At 32.8% G+C, this 23048-nt stretch overlaps 1 protein-coding gene across 1 annotated transcript in view; it reads left to right on the top strand.

The window, feature by feature from the left end:
* LOC145321733 (uncharacterized) overlaps positions 1–22926 on the top strand; it is a 36436-nt gene extending 13510 nt beyond the window's left edge. Inside the window, exons 8-9 of the mRNA XM_080163292.1 lie at positions 21302–21445; positions 22703–22926. Of these exons, the coding sequence (XP_080019418.1) occupies positions 21302–21445; positions 22703–22926 (368 nt within the window). The remainder of the gene's footprint in view (positions 1–21301; positions 21446–22702) is intronic.
* The last annotated feature ends 122 nt before the right edge of the window (positions 22927–23048 follow it).

The raw sequence follows: 23048 nt of genomic DNA, 5'->3' as shown, positions 1-23048 counted from the left end.
AAATTAAAAATTAAGGGGAGTTGATTCACCCCCCCCCCCCCCCAATTAGAGGCTTTTAGGGGTGTAGCCGCTAGTTAGAATCAAAATACAGGGAGGGAAAAACCATGGGCATTTTAATACATTATTTCCTTGTTCTTTGGCTCGCCAGCTCTGGGTATATTTATTGTATTTTTATTGATTGGTTCATAAAGTTGAGTGTTCAAACGTTTCAACCACTTATTTCAATCTACAGATGGGTTAATTTTGTGTATTATCATAGGGGATATACAACAACTTTTTTATAAGCCCTTGCCTTATTCCTTTAGATCCCTGAACAAAATAGCAATATCTAATGATACTCTGATACTCAGGGATCCAAAGGGATAAGACAATGGCAGATAAATGGATGTATATATCTATGGCACAAAAAATTACACCTTCTGAAGATAAAAATTAGTGGTTGAAACATTTGAACACTCATTTTAATAAATCTACCAATCATAATTTATTAAAAGTTGTTAAACCAACGAATGAGAAAACATTATCATTAAACTTTGGGTACCAGTGTTATAAACAGCCCAATGTCAAAGTAGGGAATAAGTAAGTACCCAAAGTTTAATCACCACAAAGTCCCGAGAGAGAGGGAACAATGAGCTATTTATTACACTGGTCCCCTAAGTTTTTTAATAACGTTTGCTCATTCGCTGATTTAACAACTTTGGGGACTTTTACTAAATAAAAATTGTGTAAACAAAAAAGTGTAAATTGTAAAAAATATTTGGGTGGAGGGTATCTCCTCACTATAAATAAAAAAGACCCCCCCCCAAAAAAAAAAAAGAAGAATGATATTTTAGAGTCTTTGTTGCTAGTATTAAAGTAAAAGGATCTCTAACTATATGTATCTTTCAGTCTGTTTGTTACAGTGTAGATTCTCAGAGGTCCTGAAAGTGTTTATAACTAATTTGGGGGAGGGTACTAACACCATCCCAAGAGAAATGCCCATATAAAAAAATAACTCCCCCCTTATTTTTTAAAAACTATAACTTAAAGTGAGAGGGTTGACTTCCGCTGGCCTCTTGTGGCATAGCTGCTATTATATTGTTATTGCAGAAAGACAGAATAATTTAACTAGTATTTATCCAACACTGTATCCTTTGATTTTACGAATTTTAATGTATTTTTTCAGGGATAAGACAATAGCCAAAAAATTGATGTACATAAATTCCAAATGATGATAAACAAAAATACCCCTTCTGTAGATTATAATTGGTGGTTAAAACATTTGGACACTCGAGTTAATAAACCAACCAATTAAAATTCAATAAAAGTCTCCAAAATTGTTCTGCCAATGAATGAGAAACCTTTGGGGACTAGTGTAATAAACAGTTAAATGTCCCCTCCTTCCCTTGCATGTATCTTATAAAGTTTTAACAGGAATTCAAGGGATAAAACAATGACAATACATTTATTCATATCCCCAATGATGATAAACAAGATAAAATACCATAGAATAAATTTATTAGTTGAAAAATTTTAAATGTACTAGTTTAGAAAAAAAATCCAAATTCAAGTGTTTGAGCCAACGGAAAAAAACTTTGGGTACCAGCATAATTTAATTAAAGCCAAATGTACCCTCTCTCCTTATTACAATATTATCAAAATTTTGTTGCTCGATTTCTTATTCATTCCCTTAACACTTTGGGTACTTTTATTACATTTTGATTAGTCAATTAATTTACTATTAACAGTGTCCAACCGTTTCAATCCTACTTTATAATAAAACTAGCGGCTACGCCCCTAGAGGCCTCTAGTGGCACTTTAAATGTTTTTGTTTGATAAAGTCTCTACTATAATTTTTTACGTACGATACCTCTTCATTTGACGTTGAAGTCTCCTAAACGTTTTTTAAAATTTCGATTTTTTTGTCATTTCTCTTGGGAGGGTGGTGGTACCCTCCCCCAAAATAGTTAAAAACCTTCCCGGGACTTATGAGAAGCTACCCTGTTAAGGAGAACCCGATCGGTTTAGCGGTTAGCGAGATCCTTCGGTACACACAGACAGACAGACAGACACACAGACATCCTGTTACTTTAGTATAAGGATTATTAGTTGGAAAATTTTGACTCTGCTAGTTTAGAAAAAAAAAATTCAAGTGTCTGAGTCAACTATATTAATAAACTTTGGGTACCAGCATAATTTATAGCCCAATGTCCTCTCCCTCATTGTTACAACAATATCAAAATTTCATAGCACAATTTATGTTCGTTTGCTCAACACTTTGGGTACTTTTATTAACCCTTAACGGTCGGGGGAGGGGGGGTTTCTATCTCATTTTCTGTGTGTGAAAGATAAAGAGCCCAAACTGCGTGACTTTTTAGGTATGGGTATATCACATAACTGAGAGTTTGAATTTTTTGAATATCTCCATCCTGGCGGGCACAGGATGCCAGCAAACCTGGCAGGGTGATCCAGGTAAAGAGCAAAAATATTTTTTTTGACTTAAACAATACTAAATTATCCTAGATTATCCTCTGGTAGTAAATCCTTATATGAAATACAGGTGTTCAAGTTTCAGGTTCCAGGTATGATCCTGCAGGTCCTGATCATCCAGGTCTTCAGAAATCTTTAAAAGCTCCTGTGACCGCAATTTTTGACTTAATGACTTCAAATTTTAAACTTAAGCTTTTCTTACATGTCTACATAACGTATTACAATTTCATAAAGATCCGCCGCCGTTTTCCCGCCGACCGCCGACTGCAGCGGCTGGCAGCTGCCAAGTACAGCTGCGGCCGCTGAAATTTATGTTTTGATATTTCCAATATAAAATTTACATACAGATAAACATTTTCTGCAAAAAAAAAATTGTTCTTCTAGCTTCAAAAATAAGAAAATTACAGCCGTTTGAAATTTTTAAGTGAAAAAGGACCTAAAAACAAAGGTTGTTAAATAAAAGGGTGAAGGAAGCGAAAATTGACCTTGACTTACTTAAGGTCGGAAATTCATCATAACACAGGGGACTTACACAAAAAATTTTAGCCCTCTAGCTTTAATAGGAACTGAGATAACATGGGGAGGCGTTGAACGCCCCCCCCCCCCCCAACTGATTAAGGTGCGGCAAGGGGCCCGACTGTAAGGGGTTAAAGGGCGAATATAGGTTGGATATGATATGAGCTTATATCAAAGGTGCAAGTATATACATTATGAATAACTCAAGCAAATAAAGATATTCCATTGGATATGGCCGTTATAGCTAAAAACCTAGCCATTTGGGCTAATTTGTGACGTCAGAGGAGTGGTTCCCTAACATATTCAAATACCCATATTCACAACAGGATGCGTGTAGAGTAAAAGGGTGAAGGAAGCGAAAGTTGACTTCGTTTCACTTAAGATCGAAAATTCATTATCAAATAGGGGACTTGCACAAAATTTTTTAGCCCTCTAGCTCTAATAGGAACTGAGATAATAGGGGGGGTGGCGTTGACCGCCCCCCCCCCCCCCCCCCCGACCGATTAAGGTGCGGCAAGGCAACTGTAAGGGGTTAAAGTTTGATTAGTCAAATAATATACTAGCAATGTCAAAACGTTTTAATCAATAATTATATAATTTAGAAGGGCATATTAATTTATCATCCATTGTCTAATACCCTAATACTTATATTTAGAGATGACCTCGAATAAAAAAGGTCACTTTAAATTTTTAAAAGTTTCTTCAAAATAGGTTGATTCTAAGCTTTGAGGGATAATTAGGCAGTTTACCAAGGATATTTGTTTCGCTTCTACAAGTAAGAGCCTCCTCTAAAAATCAGCCCATCCACACTCCCCCCATCTTTAAATTATAAAATCTTTTTTTCACCTGAACATATAAAAAGGACACGTTTTTTTCTAATTTTTGTTGTATGTGTATTATATAAGTAGTTTTATCTCTTTTTTCTCGATACCCCTGTACCTAATTAAATAAGGAAACAAGGATGACAAAATATGTACATAAAAGCGAAGCTACAAAGAGGTGGGCCAGACGAACATTTACAATTGCTAAAAAATATAAATTATTAGTATAATTATTCATGTAAAAATTGTTGTGACAAATGTTAAAAAAAATCAGAATGTTTAAAATAGATGTACGGACTTTCTAGTTAGGTTTACTTTTTAAAGTGTACCTTACTCTTAAAAGAATAATCATGTAAAGTTTGAAATTGCTAAAACCTATCATTTACGTACGGACAGAATACCCAAGTTCTATAAAAGGTTCGCTTTAAACTAAGAAACAAGGATGGCAACATACATATAGCAAAGCTCCAAAGTGAAGTGATAGGACAAACAAACATTAACTTTTCAAAATTTAAATTAATTTACCACTGTAACATTAGAAATCTAGAACAAAATTGAATGTAGATCAATAGAATTATCCTAGGGACGGATGGACCCCAATTATACAAAAGCTTTGCTTTAAACAAAACAGTAATGGTAGCCAGGGATCTAAAAGGATAACAATAGTAGATAAATTGATCTATATCACCAATGATGATACACAAAATTACCCTTCTGTAGATTAGAATTAAAATTAGATTACAATAAAAATTAATAAAAGTTCCCAAAGCTGTTAAGTTAAGGAATAAGAAAACGTTATTGTTAAACTTTGGGGACTGGAACAATGTTCCTTCCCACACTAAAAAGTAAAGTATCTTTGAATTAATAAAAAAAATTATAAGGGAAGCTTTTCTATAATTTAGGTCCGTGCGTCCGTACTTCCATCCATAACTGATAGCTTTTTAGGTTAGTTTAGTCATGATATAATTATCCTATCGATTTAAACTTTTATGATGATTCTTATAACAGTAAGGTACGATCTAAGAATTGTAGCACAAAAATGTTGAGCATGAAATGCATTCTTATTTTTATGTTTGTTTGTCTGAAAACCTGATTTGACAAACTTATTTTTTTTATGAATATTGTCATTCTTGGTCAAAGTGAAGCTACTCTATAACACCAACAAATGTTCTCTAAGAGGTTTAATCAAGGGCATGCAAGCTTTATAAATGGAGGAGGGGGGGGGGGGATTAAAATCCTGATTAAAAAAATACTTCTAAGCGGAGCTGAACATTAATAATAACAAGGATGACAATATTCATAAGTAGTAAAGCATAAAAATATGAAATGTATTTTAGTACCAAATATCTCAGCTGTTTAACTTCAATATAGTTGACAATATTTCCCCTATAGTGTGACAGACTATACAATTCTAGAGCTTTTAATTGGTACTCTTGTATCAACAAACTATTTTTCAGGAATTTTAGAGAATCAATTTGAATACCTTTCTACACAAATACATTAATTGCGTCTACGCCCCTAGAGGCCTCTAGTGGCCCTTAAAGGGGGGAGGGGGAGTCAACCCACTCGATTTAAATTTAGTTAAAAGAATATACAATACTTACGGGGGAGGGTTGTTTTTTTCTAGGGGCGATTTCTCTTTGGAGGGTGGTCGTACCCTCTTCCAAATTATAATTCTTAGGGATGCTGTACGTATTGGTGCAAAAAATAGGGACAATTTTAAATTGATTTGACAGGGCTGTTTATTTACGTCACAAGTGAGGGGAAAGAAAAGGGAAGGAGGAAAGAAACCCCCTAGAAAAGAGATGGGGGTATGACGTCACACGCCAAAACAATTTGAAATTTGTCCCCATTTTTTGCACCAATACGTACAGCATCATTCTTAGGATCTATGAGAAGTTGCACTGTAAAGGAAAGCCTTATCTTTTGGTACAGACACACCCTCTTTTACTTATTATAAGGATTACTTTATGTTTATCCAGGGATCATAAGGGATAAGACATTGGATTATATATTGATATACGTTCCTAATGATGATAAATGAACAAAGTTCAGGAGGTAGGGGAAATTGAACTGTTAATTACACTAGTAAACAAAGTTTAATATTTCCTTTATTATTTATTGGATTAAAAACTTTGGGTACTTAAATGTGAATTGGTTAGTTCTATAAAAGCTTTAAAATGTTTCAACAAGGCAATAATTTTAATCTACAGAAATTATTTCGTTTTTCAATTAATTGTGTTTGTCTTATCCCTTAAGATCCCTGACAGTTTCCCCTACTGTAGGATAAAATTATTGATCAAAAAACAAAAAAGTTTTGAAACCTATAAGATAACGTGGTTATAAAACTTTTGGTATTAGTGTAATTTAAAGTCCAATGGTCCCTAATTCTCTAAAAGTGTTGCTTAAAAATATATATAATATATAAAAAAAACGTTTTAAGTAATTATGCCTAACAAACAGCAACCCATTACAACTATATTCAATAGAATTGTACCATCTTGCCTGGAAGTTTCAACTATGCATGGTAGTTGCGCCTGTAAATGGGCCAAGACATTTCCCCTACTTTCACTATTATTATCTTCTTTTAGATATAGCAACAATTGGTACTATTTTTAATGTCTCTAAAACGCGGTGTGACCAGACTCGAACCCTACACCTCCCTGGCAGCAAGCAGTCTCGGTTATTAATATAATTAAAATAGGTCTCTTTTTGCCGCTCTAATTATGATCATAATTTTACTTGATTAATATAAACTTGTTAGTTATTTATTTCTGCACTATTTTACAAAGAAAGAGGAGACAGTGGGCAGTTTATTGCATTAGTCCCAAAAGTTTTATAATAAATTTTTTATTTATTTTAGGCTTCACAATTTTTGTGACTCATTGAATTTGATAGGTTTGGGTTGAGTGTCATAATGTTTCAACCACTATTTTCAATTTACAAAAGGGGTACTTTTCTGTATGAACATTGGGGATGTATATTAATTTATAGGCCATTGTCTTATCCCTCTAGATCCCTGAATACAAGCATTATTTTTTTTGTTGGTTGAGGGGCTCGAATGTCAGGGGAGAGGTGGGGGAATATAATGTACTTCGATAATTTGTTTGGGGGGGGGGGGGCATATAAGAATTTTATATAGCTGCACGTAGCTGCACGACTTATGTACAAAAAGCTACACTAATTTATTATTAGTTGTTCTTGTTAATAAATATAAAGCTTTAGTTTTAGCTACGCTACTTGTATTAATTTTTCTTAAATTAGGTAAAATGTTTTCCAGTATGGCTTCCAAACCGCCTAATATTTGTTGCATTATAACCGGTTCTCCGACTTACTGAACAATTATGTAGAACATCATATTACAGACAATTTTTCGCGATTTATAAAATAAAAAAAATTAATCTTATCATTTTTTATTCTATATCCGCAGAAAGCTGTCTATAATACAATGCGATAAATAACTATTCCTTATTAAATTCGTAGATTTTCTTGTGGTTTATTTTCATAACAAAAATCTAAGTGTAGGGCAGGGGCGTCCAAGCTTTTTTTTTGGGGGGAGGGGTAACATTTTTTTAAGGGGGGGGTAAAATGACGCGCGAAGCGCGCCGCTAATTTTTTTTACCCCCCCCCCCAAAAAAAATGTTTACCCCGGTGGTAAAATTTGCTTGGGGGGGGGGGGGGTAATTACCCCCCCTGAAATCTGTTGGCAGGGGTTAAATTTGTTTACCCCCCCAAAATTTACCCCCGGGGTAAAAAATTTTTTGGGGGGGTAATCGCCCCATTAACCCCCCCCCCCCTTGGACGTCTATGGTGTAGGGATAGATTAATGAAAAAAATATTGCAGTGAAGGGTAAGAATTCAACTTTTTTTATAGGAACATAAACCACAAATTTCTGTTTCTCTATTAATTACTTGACTAGCCGCTGCACTTAACATTTAGGCAAAGAAGATAAAGTATAGAATAGAATCCAGGTAGAAGATTCTGCCTGGCTAGCCTGAAGTAAAATTGGAACTTTTGAAAGACCAAAACGGCTACAAGGCTGTTAGTAAATAACATGATTTCAGTAATTATTCAGAAAAAATATTCAAAATAAATTTCTTTTCTGAATAATTACTGAAATCATGTTATTTACTAACAGCCTTGTAGCCGTTTTGGTCTTTCAAAAGTTCCAGCTTCCTCTTCCCTATTCACAATGGATTAAAAATGAATTTAATGTGCATATTAAGACTTTAAAAAATAATTATGTAAGAAAATTTACAACAAAATATTGGTCTCAGTATTTATATTATAAAACTAGGTTGCGCTCTTATGTTTCTTATATTAGATGTTGATACAAATTAAACTTTTCTAGTTTTGTCCAACTAGTCATTGTGATTTGTACTTTATCATTATTGTCTTTACTGCGCAAGGCAAAGATTCCTTCAAATTTCCCAGAAATATTTAGGGTTTTCATTTCTATTCCTCCTTATCAAATGTTAAGCTTATATATTATTAAGAACTTATTGCTTCGGTTTCTTTCAAAATCTTATGCTACAGACAATAAAACCTTACTACTTTATAAAGTAGGACTGCCTAGAATAGCTTTAAGTCACGCACCTGACATAGCAGCAACGTGAACCCTTTTTAAAATATCTAGATATAACGCGCTGTTGGGACAAGATTCGAACTTTTGCAAACTAGATTCTAATGTACATTGAAATTAAAAATTTTAGTTTTTAAGATGTTTATCTCTGTGGTAATATAAATATAAACAATCCATAAGTCAAATGGTCATAAGTAAAACCAAAACCTAACCTAAGATTAAAAACCAAAACATGTTTTAAATGATTGTTTTTTTAACTTCATTACATTTAAACTTAACTTAGATAAAGTTTTGAATATGAGTAGACGCATTAAAAGATAAACCTAACCCTTGTACTAACATTTTAAAGGGGGGTGGTATTCTAAATGCTAATGTTTTTATGTAATTCTATGTAAAATATATTAGATATAATTTCTTTCCAATGTTTGAAAATTCAAATAGTACACAAATGAGTATCATCCCCTTTCCTTTATTTCTTTTAACTAAACCCAAGCCATATATTTTGACTCCGCCTATTTCCTTACTTACAACCAAATCGTTTTCTACAATATTATACATTACATGATTTTACATTATTTACGGAATTATTCTTACCTCTCAGTCACTCCAAAAAGACCGTGTTGACTTTTTTGTTCTAGATATTTTTGGGCTCTTTGAATAAAATTTGAATAAGATTTGAATATGATTGAATTATCATTAAACATTACTAAATAAACAATAAAAATTCAAACCCTTTGTTTTCAGTATTTGAATCAAATTGTTTAAAGCACTATTTAAATTAACAATTGAATAATAATTTGAAATTCTTTTTGGTTTCTTTTAACTTATTATTATACAACACTATAATTTTCGTCAAAACTCCCTATTGATCTTCACTTACTCAACTTATTTAATCACCATTTCACCATATACACATAACACTATAGTTTACGCCGTGCCGGTCAGCAAAATACTGACTTCATACGCTTCTTTTTTTAAACCCCTACCCTATTTGTAAACAGATCGCCGGGATAAAAAATCCGAAAATAGAAATTGACGCAAATGTACAAAGTTGCGCTAATTTCATATCTCAATTTAAAAAAATGCAACTAATGATAATATCTATTAAAACAATTTTCAAGCATAACTTTATCTTATTAAAAATTTCCAGTATGGCTTCAGAACCATTTAAGATTCCTCTGGATAGAAACCAGTTCTCAACAGTACTGAAAAATCATGTATAGCATCGTATTATAGACAATTTTCACGAATTTTATTATAAAAAACTTAATTTAGTACCTACCAGTTTTGTTAGACCGGGGCTAAGAGAAGCTGTCTATAATACTATGCGAAAAATGACTATTATCCTTATCCATTTATATAAAGTAGTAAGGTTTTTTTTTGTCTGAAGATTGAGATTTCAAGAACTTATTATCCTTATACTAAAGTAACAGGATGTCTGTGTGTTTGTGTGTTTGTACCGAAGGATCTCGCTAACCGCTGAACCGATCGGGTTCTCCTTAACAGGGTAGCTTCTAATAGGTCCTGGGAAGGTTTATAACTATTTTCTTGGGGGGTGGGAAAATGAAAAATCCCCCCCCAATTTTTTTTTTTTTCATTTTTTTAACTAAAACTAAAAATGAGGGGGGAACCCTAGATATACCACACTTTTCTGGGATCTTGGCAGATCAAGTATCAACTGTGGGGAATACCAAAGGATGACTCCATGCAAAATTTGAGCCGGATCCGGCCAAAACCGGCCGGGATTTTTATAAAAAACCGGTTTTTTCCGGTTTTTAGGGGGTATCTGTAAATCAAGCCTCCTCCTGGGTACGCCCCAATGATGATTTTTGCTTTAAGGTCTGATCTGAATTCCTCAACACTGGATATGACCCCTAGAGTTGAAAAAATGGTTAAAATCCGGTCTTTTGACTGGTTTCCGGCCATTTCCGGCCCAAAAAAAAAATTTTAAAAATCAAAATTTCATCTAAAATTTAAAAAAAAAATGCTTTAAATTACATTTTTCATTAATAATTTTTCAAAAACCAAAAACCTTAGGTAATGTAGATAATTTTAGCAACTTAAAATGTGAATAAAGGTTGAAAATTGACAATCTTGTGTCAATTTGAAAAATGTTGGTAAATCTTAAAAATTTGACGGATTTATACATACATTAGAATTTAGGTTGACTATGGTCTTTAAGACAAGCCATATCCAATAAAATTGCAATGAGAAGGTCTAAATGTTTTTCTGAACCAAAATTCTACATACCCTGGCGGTTCCAGGGATATATCATTAAGGCCGTATGGCTGGCCAGAAAGCTTTTAACAGGTGGCCGACAAAAGCCGGATTTGATAGTTATCAACTGTAAAAAGTAGCGATTTTCGTTTTTTTGGCCAAAACTCATGCGACTTTTGGGGCGGACATTTCTTTACTTACGCATTATCCGCCACAGGTGAACCGTTTGGCCGTTATTTGCCGCCAAAATCGCGATTTTCGGCGATTTTGCCGTTCACGAGGTTTTAACGACCATTTTTGAGGGGAAGGAGTCATCCAATCAATATAACTCTGAAATACTTTTCATTTGCAAATTAAATTGGCTACATTTCATATGAAGTAAATTTTTTTGTGCGTCCAACTGTTTTTGTTTCAGTTGAAATTTAAAAATTATTACTTTTTAATTATAATTATTTTTTTCTTGTAATTTTAAAACTAATTAAACACTAATTGTTAGTACATCATAATTTTGATAATTAATTGCACATTTCAATCACTGATATTTACTACTTGGTAATTTCTAATTTATCTTTTAATTATCTGATTAATCTCTAATGATTATTACTTTGTAAATCTGAATACTTATTATTCATCTCTAGCAATTATTTATAAACTAAAAAGTAATAAAAATTACTATAATATATGTATTAGGTTAGGTAGTTCAATGGATAATCAAACAAAGTAATTTAGAAAGGTGATAGTTACTACATTATAAAAAAAAATTATAACAATATGAATAAGTATTGATCAATTAGTAATAGGATATTTTATATGATTAATAATGATAAAATAATAAATAATAAGTAATAAAAAGATAATGATAATTACTATGAGTTATTATTGATAAATTTAAAATAGGTTATGTAATCCCAGCCAGAAAGTAGCGTCACTATCGCGCTACTATAGCGCACGATATCGTGTAGCAATCGAGCACGAGTTCTTACGATATCGCTAAATAGTTGTCCAATGCACATCGACGATATGTTATGAAAAATGGTCGAAAAGGTACTTAGAGCTGCGCGATACACCCACGAAATCGTAAGCGATATCGTAAGGTTCGTAAGCGATATCGTGCCAAAATCGTGAAAAAAAAGTACATTTAAAAAATATTCAACATCATGTAGTTTTGTTTGTAAATATTGTATGTAAGTAAGAGGTTGCATAAAAAATCCATTTCATATTGTGCATGCAGACAGAGAAAGAGAGAGTGAGAGACATGGTGTAAAGAGACCCCATTCTCTGTGCCCTTCTACTTCATGTATACTCTCAAAAGTTCTCAATTAACTTTGAAAGAGTATTTTTATGTTTATCATACTAAATGGCAATGATTTAAGGAATATTAAGACACACATTTAAAAATGTTGCCATTTAGAAAAAAAACTTTTTAAAAATACTTTTATTTGCAATATTAAACATAAACACATTATGACAATTTTAGTTATCAGTTTTATATTTATTTTGTTTAACAACAGAAAAAATGCAATATATTTTTTAAAATAATGTGAACTTCTAGCGGCCAATTTACAAACTATATTTCTCACAGAATGATGTTGATTATATGTTGGTTGTGTGTCTGTTTGTAAGTGTGTGTTGACACACATAAAATGCTATTGTTTACGATATCTTAGGGAAATCGTGGTTGCCGCGATTTTTACTACAAAATCGAATTAATCCCTAGTGATTTTTTTCGATTTTTGCTATAAAATCTTAAATAAGATTTTGGCGATAATATACTACATATCGGATGCGAGTTTCCTTACAATGTTTCTAGCTGGGATATAATTTATTGATTGATTTGTAATAGGTTATATTATATGATAATTAATACTTAAAATACTATAACTGAATAATAATAATAAGATAATCATAATTATTATGCATAAATATGGTAAGATAATATAATTCATAATTATAGTGTTATAATCAATAATAAGATAATTTGTAGCCTGCGTCTTAAAAAATTATTTCACCCAAACTTGTTTCTTGTGGGGGGGAAATACATTTCATGGGGTTTGTGTAATTAGTAATTGTTTTCCTTTTTTTAAAATTTCAACTGGAACAAAAACGGTTGGACGCACAAAAAAATTTACTTTACATGAAATGTAGCCAATTTAATTTGCAAATGAAAAGTATTTCAGAGCTATCTTGATTGGATGACTCCTTCCCCTAAAAAATGGTCGTTAAAACCTCGTGAACGGCAAAATCGCTGAAAATTGCGATTTCGGCAAGGATTAACGGCCAAATGATCCGCCAGAGGTGAATGATACATAAGTAAAGAAATGTCCGCCTCAAAAAGTTGAACATTAATGAAGAAGTGTCATAAGTCGCTAAATCGGCTCCGTCATCCCCTAAAGGGGCAAAAAACCAAGATTTTTGAAAAATCGTTAAAAATCGTGCCTTTGGCGGCGCGTATCGGCCAAACGGTTCACCCGTGGCAGATAATGCATATGTAAAAAAAGTCTGCCCCAAAAAGTTGTACAAACTTGCTTTTGTGTTTCAATCCCAAAAAACAACTCCCTGCATGAGTTTTGGCCAAAAAAACGAAAATTGCTACTTTTTACGATTGATAACTATCAAATCCGGCTTTTAGTCGGCCACCTGTTAAAAGCTTTCTGGCCAGCCGTATGGCCTTAATGATATATCAGTATGTCTGTCTGTACCAAAGGATCGTGCTAACTGCTGAACTTATATGGTTCTCTTTTACAGTGAAGCTTCCTATAGGTTCTCAGATGGTTTTAGGCTATTTTATTTTTATTCCTTATAATAAAGTAACAGGATCTTTGTCTGTATGTCTGTCTGTACTAAAGGATCTCACAAACCGCTCAACCTATATGGTTCTCTTTTACAGTGAAGCTTCCTATAGATCCTGAGATGGTTTTAATCTATTTTATTTTTATACCTTATAATAAAGTAACAGGATCTTTGTATGTATGTATGTATGTCTGTCTGTACCAAAGGATCGTGCTAACTGCTGAACTTATATGGTTCTTTTTTTTACAATGAAGCTTCCTATAGGTCCTGAGATGGTTTTAGGATATTTCATTTTTTTCCTTATAACAAAGTAACAGGACCTTTGTCTGTATGTCTGTCTGTCTTTATCTAAGGATCTTGCTAACTGCTGAACCAATATGGTTCTTTATACACGGAAGCTTCCTGAGATGGGTTTAGGCCATTTTACCTTATTACTTTTATAACTTTCTTACTTTTTAAGCTAAAATAATGGTAAACCTATCTAAATGCACGTAAATTTAACAACAAAAACGATAACCTGGAAATAAACTAGACAGAAAGGATATCTAAAAAGATACAACACTTTTTTTTATCAAATATCATAATATTTTAATTCTTTTGAAGATAGCTGCATATAATTTAATCATAATAATAAAGTCATGTTTTTCCTTTTATTTTTGTCTGCATACAAAACGATGGATAAATTATACAACAGCATCAAGTTTTAACACCCCTCCACCCCCCTCTTACTATGATTTTTAGGGATGTGGGAGTATTTTGAGTATTTTTATTGAATTTTGTTTCATTGTTTCCAGAATAGTAGTGTTAAAACTTTTTAGCAAATAATTTTGTTTATCATCATTTGGAATGTATAATGTATATCAATTTATCATCCATAGTCTTAATCCCCTTTCATCCCTGAGAGACATAGATTATTAAAAATAATTAGTCATAAGGGATGTTAAGGGATAAGACAATGGATGATTAATTAATTTAAATCACCCAATGTAATTTAAAATGATTGGTGGAAAAGTTAAACATTGTACATTTGGAAAGCCAACAAATGATATTACTTCATGAAATATTGGGGACCAGTTTAAATTATATTCCAATGTCCCCTCCATCACTGTAAATATCTGTCATAATTATTAAAGAGAAAAAATATTTAAAGCTACAATAAAAATGGATCTTAAGGGATATGACAATGAATAATAAAATGTTATACATTCCAATGATTATAAACAAACTAATCAAAATTTAATAAATTAAGAGTTACCCATATTTTCAGAACCAACGTGGTTATAAAACTGTAATGAACTAATGATCATAAAAGCCATTAAAAACTGTAACAAAAGGACCAAATGTACAAGGGATAAGACAATGGACGATAAAATTACATATATCCCCATTAGTGATAGGCAAATTACCCCTTATGTAGATTAAATTTTTTGGTTTAAAACTTTGTTTACTACTTATTTTGAACAAACGAATCAAATAATCAAATTCAATTAAAGTACCCATATTTTTAAAATAAAATAAATGTTTATAAAACTTTGGATACCTAATGAACCAAAAGTCATAAAAACCATTATAATAAGGAACAAGTTCCATTATACCAGCTCTCTTCTTAAAGAGAGTGTGAACGTAAAAATTATCAAATCTTAACATTTTCTAAGCACATTTCACTACACTGATCAAACAAAAACGTCCTATTAACAAAAATATCCAGGAATAATGCCTTGATTTTATGGTGTTTAGGGAGAAAAAGGAAAAAACAGGGAAACTTTGAACGTTTTTGTTTCTTATAATGTTTGTGGGGGTATTTAACTTTATGATATAAAAGCCAATTAGTTTTTTTATAATTTAATAATTAGGTAATAAAGACCTATTTTAAATTCGTATTATTGACAAAAAAATACCTCACTGTCTACAAAGGCTAAAATTATAGTTTTAGCTATAGAAGGAAAAAAAGACAAATAATTGCACATTTACAGGGTGCGCCACATAAAACCGGACTTTTTCTAATTTGTGAACAAATGAACATAAAATCGTCAATTTTAAAGATTTTATTGTATTTTAAAAACTGGGAAGCTGACCAGGTATATGACTATTAAATCATTCAATATAATCGCCTTCTGGATCAATCACCGCCTCTACCCGCCTCCTAAACCGCCGGCACGCCCAAGTCAAAATGTACCTGTCCAAGCTGGCGAAGTTCTCCTTGATAGTGGCAATAAGGGAGGTCTTTGTGGTATGGGCACGTCTATTGGTGCATGCTTCAAAGTAGCTCCAGGCCCAAAAGTCCATTGAATTAAGATCGGGCTGCTGGGAGGCCCCATTCCCTTAGAAAAGTGAGTAACCGCAGGATCCAAATTCACCCAACTTTCTAGCTGCCCTTCAACACGGCGGCTCTCATTTGGGCCACAGTTGAGCTAGAACGACGTTCTATACCTTTTTAAAAATGGCATGAAGATTCAGCCAGGGTTGTCAGCGCAATCAATAGTCTAAAATGAGTTTTTAAGTTCCATATGGGTCTCTAACGTCGAGAATCAAGAAATCTTCACGATTTTTGACGTTTTTGACATTTTTAAATCTGCCACGTTTCATTTTGCCGGAGTACTACATCCTAGCCATTTGAGATAGAGAGCTGTAGTCTTTTTTATTGTCTCACTTATGTATCTAACAGTATCCCCAGAAAGTTACATAACTCTACCTTATCTACAGATGGGCTGAGGTCCGATTTAGTGGGCCATAGTCGAGAATCTCGATTATACCACCAGCGCATTTCGAATCTGCCTTGTTGCACATAAGAGCGGCCAGCTCGGAGTACGAGCCCATCTTCGTCCAAAGATTTTTATGTGCTATAAAGTCATTACCTAAGCATTTTATAGTGGGGTCAAACGTCCTGATTGGTAAAGTAGTTTTGATGCTATGGCCGTTTAAAAAAAGTCCGGTTTTATGTGGCGCACCCTGTATATAGTCCAGAAATTTTTCCCCCAATCTTCGACATAATAAAAATTGGCGGAAAAAGCCGTTTTTTATGGAAACGAGAGACAGTTTTGCCCTATCTTTGAGATTATATGAATGAGATGATGTTAAGGTTTGATAATCTGATGAGAAATTTTCTCGTTTACAGTCCCTTTAACTCTGACTCTATGTCACTAAATGTCATATATGACATTTGGCAATAATGTGTCAGGTTAGGTAATTTCCCCAACTCTGACTCTATGTCACTATATGTCATATATGACTTATAGTGTTATTGTGTCAGACTTGGTAATTTTCTCAACTCTGACTCTTTGTCACTGAATGTCATATATGACTTTTGTTAATAATGTGTCAGATTAGGTAATTTTCTCAACTCTGAATCTATGTCACTACATGTCATGTATGACTTTTGGTGATATTGTGTCAGATTAGGTAATTTTCTCAACTCTGACTCCATGTCACTAAAGGTCATATATAATGTTTGGCAACAATGTGAAAGGTTAGTTAATTTCCCCAACTCTGACTCTATTGCCTAGTTCACAAACAATTTTTAGAGGTCGACCGATTTATTCTGTAGGTCAACCTAAACAAGTACAACTAACAAATGCCTTTATAAAATCAGTCAACCTAAAGCTTCCTTAGGTCGACCTAAAATTTCCAGAGGTTGACCTATGTATTTTGTGAACTAGGCTTATGTCACTATATGTCATATATGGCTTATGGTGTTATTGTGTCAGATTAGATAATTTTTTCATTTCTGACTCTATGTCCCTAAATGTTGTATATAACTTTTGGTAACAATGTGTCAGATTAGGCAATTTCCTCAACTCTGACTCTATGTCACTAAATGTCATATATGACTTTTGGTAACAATGTATCAGATTAGGCAATTTCCTCAACTCTGACTCTATATACAAGTAGAATCAAAACCCCAAATTTGAAGCTTTCAGCTTCAATAACTAAAACATTCTAAGCATTTCAAAATTACAATTTATCTACAATGAAAATTTTTTAAAAATATAAACGCTTATGTTAAAACTTTGAAATTAAACTACGTAGCCTAGAGACATAATTATTAGCTTTTTTTGTCATAAATTTAGGTTGCCAGTTACTAATTATATACATTTTAAAAAATACCTATTTTTATAGTCAAAATCATTAAACAAAAAAAGGTTGTTTAACTTACGTTGTACCTAGAGTACTGTAGTATTTCCAGCCAATCAGAAGGCTGAATCAGCTCAATGACCAATCACAGCTGAGCTTACTTTAGTTTCATTTGTTTCTGCTATAATATAATTTCTGCTAATTTTAATGAAATACTACAGCACTCTAGGTACAACGTAAGTTAAACTAATTTTTTTGTTTAATGATTTTGACTATAAAAATAGGTATTGTTTAAAATGTATATAATTAGTTACTGGCAACCTAAATTTATGACAAAAAAAGATTATAATTATGTCTCTAGGCTACGTAGTTTAATTTCAGAGTTTTTAACATGAGCGTTGAAAATTTAAAAAAATATTTCATTGTACATAAATTGTCATTTTAAAATGCCAACAACTTTTTTGTTATTAAAGCTGAAGGCTACAAATTTGGGGTATTGGATCTACTTGTAACAGTCTTTCAATAGTTAAAGCGTGGTATTTCTTGCAGGTTTCCTATAAGCAATTTTCTCAACTCTGACTCTATGTCAATACATGTGATATATGAATTCTGGCAACAATGTGTCAGATTAGGTAATTTTCTCAACTCTGACTTTATGTCACTAAATGTCATAGATGACTTTTGGCAATAATGTGTCAAATTAGGTAATTTCCCCAACTCTGACTCTATGTCACTAAATATCATATATGACTTTTAATGATATTGTGTCAGATTATGTAATTTCCCCAACTTTGACTCTATGTCACTAAATGTCATATATGACTTTTGGTAATATTGAGTCAGAATAGTTAATTTTCTCAACTCTGACTCTATGTCACTAAGTGTCATATATGACTTTTGATGACATTGTGTCAGATTAGGTAATTTTCTCAACTCTGACTCTATGTCACTAAATGTCATATATGACTTTTAGTGATATTGTGTCAGATTAGGTAATTTCCCCAACTCTGACTCTATGTCACTAAATATCATATATGACTTTTGGTGATATTGTGTCAGATTAGGTTATTTTCTTTACTCTGACTCTATGTCACTAAATGTCATATATGACTTTTGATGATATTGTGTCAGATTAGGTAATTTCCTCAACTCTGACTCTATTTCACTAAATGTCATATATGACTGTTGGTAACAATGTGTCATATTAGGTAATTTTCGCAACTCTGACTCTATGTCACTAAATATCTTATATGACTTTTGGTGATATTGTGTCAGATTAGGTAATTTTCTCAACTCTGACTCTATGTCACTAAATGTCATATCTGACTTTTGGCAACAATTTGTCAGATTAGGTAATTTTCTCAACTCTGACTCTATTTCACTAAATGTCATATCTGACTTTTGGCAACAATGTGTCAGATTAGGTAATTTCCCCAACTCTGACTCTATGTCACTAAATATCATATATGACTTTTGGTGATATTGTGTCAGATTAGGTAATTTTCTCAACTCTGACTCTATGTCATTAAATGTCATATCTGACTTTTGGCAACAATGTGTCAGATTAGGTAATTTCCTCAACTCTGACTCTATTTCACTAAATGTCATATATGACTGTTGGTAACAATGTGTCATATTAGGTAATTTTCGCAACTCTGACTCTATGTCACTAAATATCATATATGACTTTTGGTGATAATGTGTCAGATTAGGTAATTTCCCCAACTCTGAATGTATGTCACTAAATGTCATATATGACTTCTAGTAACATTGTGTCAGATTAGGTAATTTCCCCAACTCTGACTCTATGTCACTAAATGTCATATATGACTTTTAGTGATATTGTGTCAGATTAGGTAATTTTCGCAACTCTGACTCTATGTCACTAAATGTCATATATGACTTTTAGTGATATTGTGTCAGATTATGTAATTTTCTCAACTCTGACTCTATTTCACTAAATATCATATATGACTTTTGGCAATAATGTGTCAGATTAGGTAATTTCCCCAACTCTGACTCTATGTCACTAAATGTCATATATGACTTTTAGTAACATTGTGTCAGATTAGGTAATTTCCCCAACTCTGACTCTATGTCACTAAATGTCATATATGACTTTTAGTGATATTGTGTCAGATTAGGTAATTTCCCCAACTCTGACTCTATGTCACTAAATGTCATATATGACTTTTAGTGATATTGTGTCAGATTAGGTAATTTTCTCAACTCTGACTCTATTTCACTAAATGTCATATATGACTTTTGGCAATAATGTGTCAGATTAGGTAATTTCCCCAACTCTGACTCTATGTCACTAAATGTCATATATGACTTTTAGTGATATTGTGTCAGATTAGGTAATTTTCGCAACTCTGACTCTATGTCACTAAATGTCATATATGACTTTTAGTGATATTGTGTCAGATTATGTAATTTTCTCAACTCTGACTCTATGTCACTAAATGTCATATATGACTTTTAGTGATATTGTGTCAGATTAGGTAATTTTCGCAACTCTGACTCTATGTCACTAAATGTCATATATGACTTTTAGTGATATTGTGTCAGATTATGTAATTTTCTCAACTCTGACTCTATTTCACTAAATGTCATATATGACTTTTGGTGATAATGTGTCAGATTAGGTAATTTCCCCAACTCTGAATCTATGTCACTAAATGTCATATATGACTTTTAGTAACATTGTGTCAGATTAGGTAATTTCCCCAACTCTGACTCTATGTCACTAAATGTCATATATGACTTTTAGTGATATTGTGTCAGATTAGGTAATTTTTGCAACTCTGACTCTATGTCACTAAATGTCATATTTTACTTTTAGTGATATTGTGTCAGATTATGTAATTTTCTCAACTCTGACTCTATTTCACTAAATGTCATATATGACTTTTGGCAATAATGTGTCAGATTAGGTAATTTCCCCAACTCTGACTCTATGTCACTAAATGTCATATATGACTTTTAGTAACATTGTGTCAGATTAGGTAATTTCCCCAACTCTGACTCTATGTCACTAAATGTCATATATGACTTTTAGTGATATTGTGTCAGATTAGGTAATTTCCCCAACTCTGACTCTATGTCACTAAATGTCATATATGACTTTTAGTGATATTGTGTCAGATTAGGTAATTTTCTCAACTCTGACTCTATTTCACTAAATGTCATATATGACTTTTGGCAATAATGTGTCAGATTAGGTAATTTCCCCAACTCTGACTCTATGTCACTAAATGTCATATATGACTTTTGGTGATATTGTGTCAGATTTGTTTGCATTGCCAAAAATGAGAAAATAACCTGACATAATGTCACTAAATTTCAGATTGAAATCTGAACTTTGGTCAAATTTTGTCATATCTGAACTTTGGTAACAAAGAGTCATATTGAGACAGATTTAAATCTGAAATCTAGTGACTGTGGATTTCTAATCTGACCGAAAAGGGGTAAAAACTACTAGGGGAGTTAAATTTATGTACATTAAAAAGTAATTTTTGATCATTTAAAGAAAAGGAATTAGGTTAAGCAAGTATGTTTAAAGTATGTAGGAAGGGGACATTGGGCTGTTTATTTCACTAGTCACCAATGTTTTATAAAAACGTTTTCTTATTCGTTGGCTTGGGACCTTATTGAATTTTGTTTGATTGTTTCATTAAGTTCAGTGTCCAAACGTTTGAACCACTAATTGTAATCTATAAACGGGGTAAATTTGTGTACTATCAACGAGGATGTACATCTACTTATCAGCCATTGTCTTAACCCTTTAGATCCCTGACCTATATCTGAAATAATATTCTATTTTATTTTCAGCGTCTAACTACCTATCTCCGCAGAACCCGCTAATCCCCCTGGGTTCCAAGCAATCTTCGTCTACCCGAGGTGGAAGTGGCGGCCCCAAAATTCCAGGATTCGGAGGATTCTTTCCAGAACAGTCAGCATCCAATTATGCTCCAGGTAAAAAAGATGTTTTTCACAGGGAAGAAGAGGACATTGTGCTGTTTATTACACAAGTCCCCATTTTTTATAATAACGTTTTCTCATTCATTGACTTAACAACTTTGGGGACTTTTTAAAAAATTTTATTGGTTGATTCATTAAGTTGAGAGTCCAAACCTTTCAACCACTAATTGTAATCTACAGAAGAGGTTATTTGGTTTATCATAATTGGGGATGTACAGCGTCTTATCTATTTGGATCCCCTGTGTTTTACAATAGAATTTGTTGAAAACACAGCATATCTGAAATCAAGTCCTAAAATTATTTTTAAATTCTTATTCTGCCTATTAAATTCGGACAAACTGCAAAGTGTTGATGTTCGTTTGTCCTTCCGTCTGAATTTAGAGCTTTGAGGTTATATTCGATTAATACTGAAACTTTGTATGGATGGTCCAATGACAATGTTCTTGGTATTTTTCCTTAAAATTTGTATCAGTACTTTCTGCCAGGGATCAAAAGGGATAAGAAAATGGCCGATGGATTTGTGTACATTCCCATGGATGATAAACAGAATTACCCCTTCTGTAGATTAAAATTAGTGGTGGAAACGTTTGGAGACTTAACTTATTGAACCAACCAATCAAAATGCAATAAGGTCCCTAAAGTTGCCAAGCCAACGATTATGAAAACGTCAATATAAAACTTAAGGGATGAGTGTAATAAACAGCCCAATGTCCCCGCCCTCCATGTCTGACTTTCTTCGGGTTTAAATAGGCTTTTCGCGCTAATTTTCTTCGGAATAAACGTGCTTATTTAAAATTATGCTTTTGATAAAGAATTTCTTATCTGATTTTTTTGTTATTACAATGACTATCATTTTTAAAAATTACTTTTCACATTATGTAAAATATCTTTTTAAATGAAAAGCTTTTCTATAAATAGGGTCGGTCCGTCCGTCCGGAAACAATAGCTTTTTTTGTTAATTTAAGTGTGTTAGAATTGTCATATCAATTTCAAACTTTGCACGGTGATTCCTGTAGCAGTTAAGTACGATTTAAAAACCGTAGCAACTCTCTAATCGTTACCAGAATTTCCGTACGTCCATTTTCAACATGTTGATTTTCATTTTGTGTGTGAAGGAAAAAAATTTTCAAAAATTACTATAAAGCATTCTATTTAAGTTAGAGAGGCAATTTCTTTCTGTTTCTTATCCTTTGATATAGTTGATTATTTTGATAAGTGAATGGCACATTTCAAAATCATGCTTATTTTTAGGAGGAATGCCGGGGCTTAGTCAATCCTTCATGAGCAAAGCTGGAGCCCTACCAGAATTAGACAGGCATAAACTATCACTCAGCCAGGCAGATCTAGACTCACACAAATCCTTGACTGGCCTCACTGATGTGGAGAGATATAACCAAGCTTTGCTTCATCAGAATACAATGAAAGATGCCCAGTCGATGCTTCATAGGAATGGACATTTAATTAGCGTTAGTTAAAACTATTAATCCTATCTATAATACAAAGTAGAACGATGTCTGTTGGTCTGTCTGTTTGTTTGTTTGTAGCGAAGGATCTCGCTAACCGCTGAACCGATCGGGTTCTACTTTACAAGGTAGCT

Source organism: Acartia tonsa, chromosome 6 (genome assembly GCF_053477335.1).
Source record: "Acartia tonsa isolate MP-2025a chromosome 6, ASM5347733v1, whole genome shotgun sequence".
NCBI classification, from domain to species: domain Eukaryota; kingdom Metazoa; phylum Arthropoda; class Copepoda; order Calanoida; family Acartiidae; genus Acartia; species Acartia tonsa.
The sequence above is the reverse complement of the archived record's forward strand: the minus strand, read 5'-3'. Positions and strand labels throughout refer to the sequence as shown.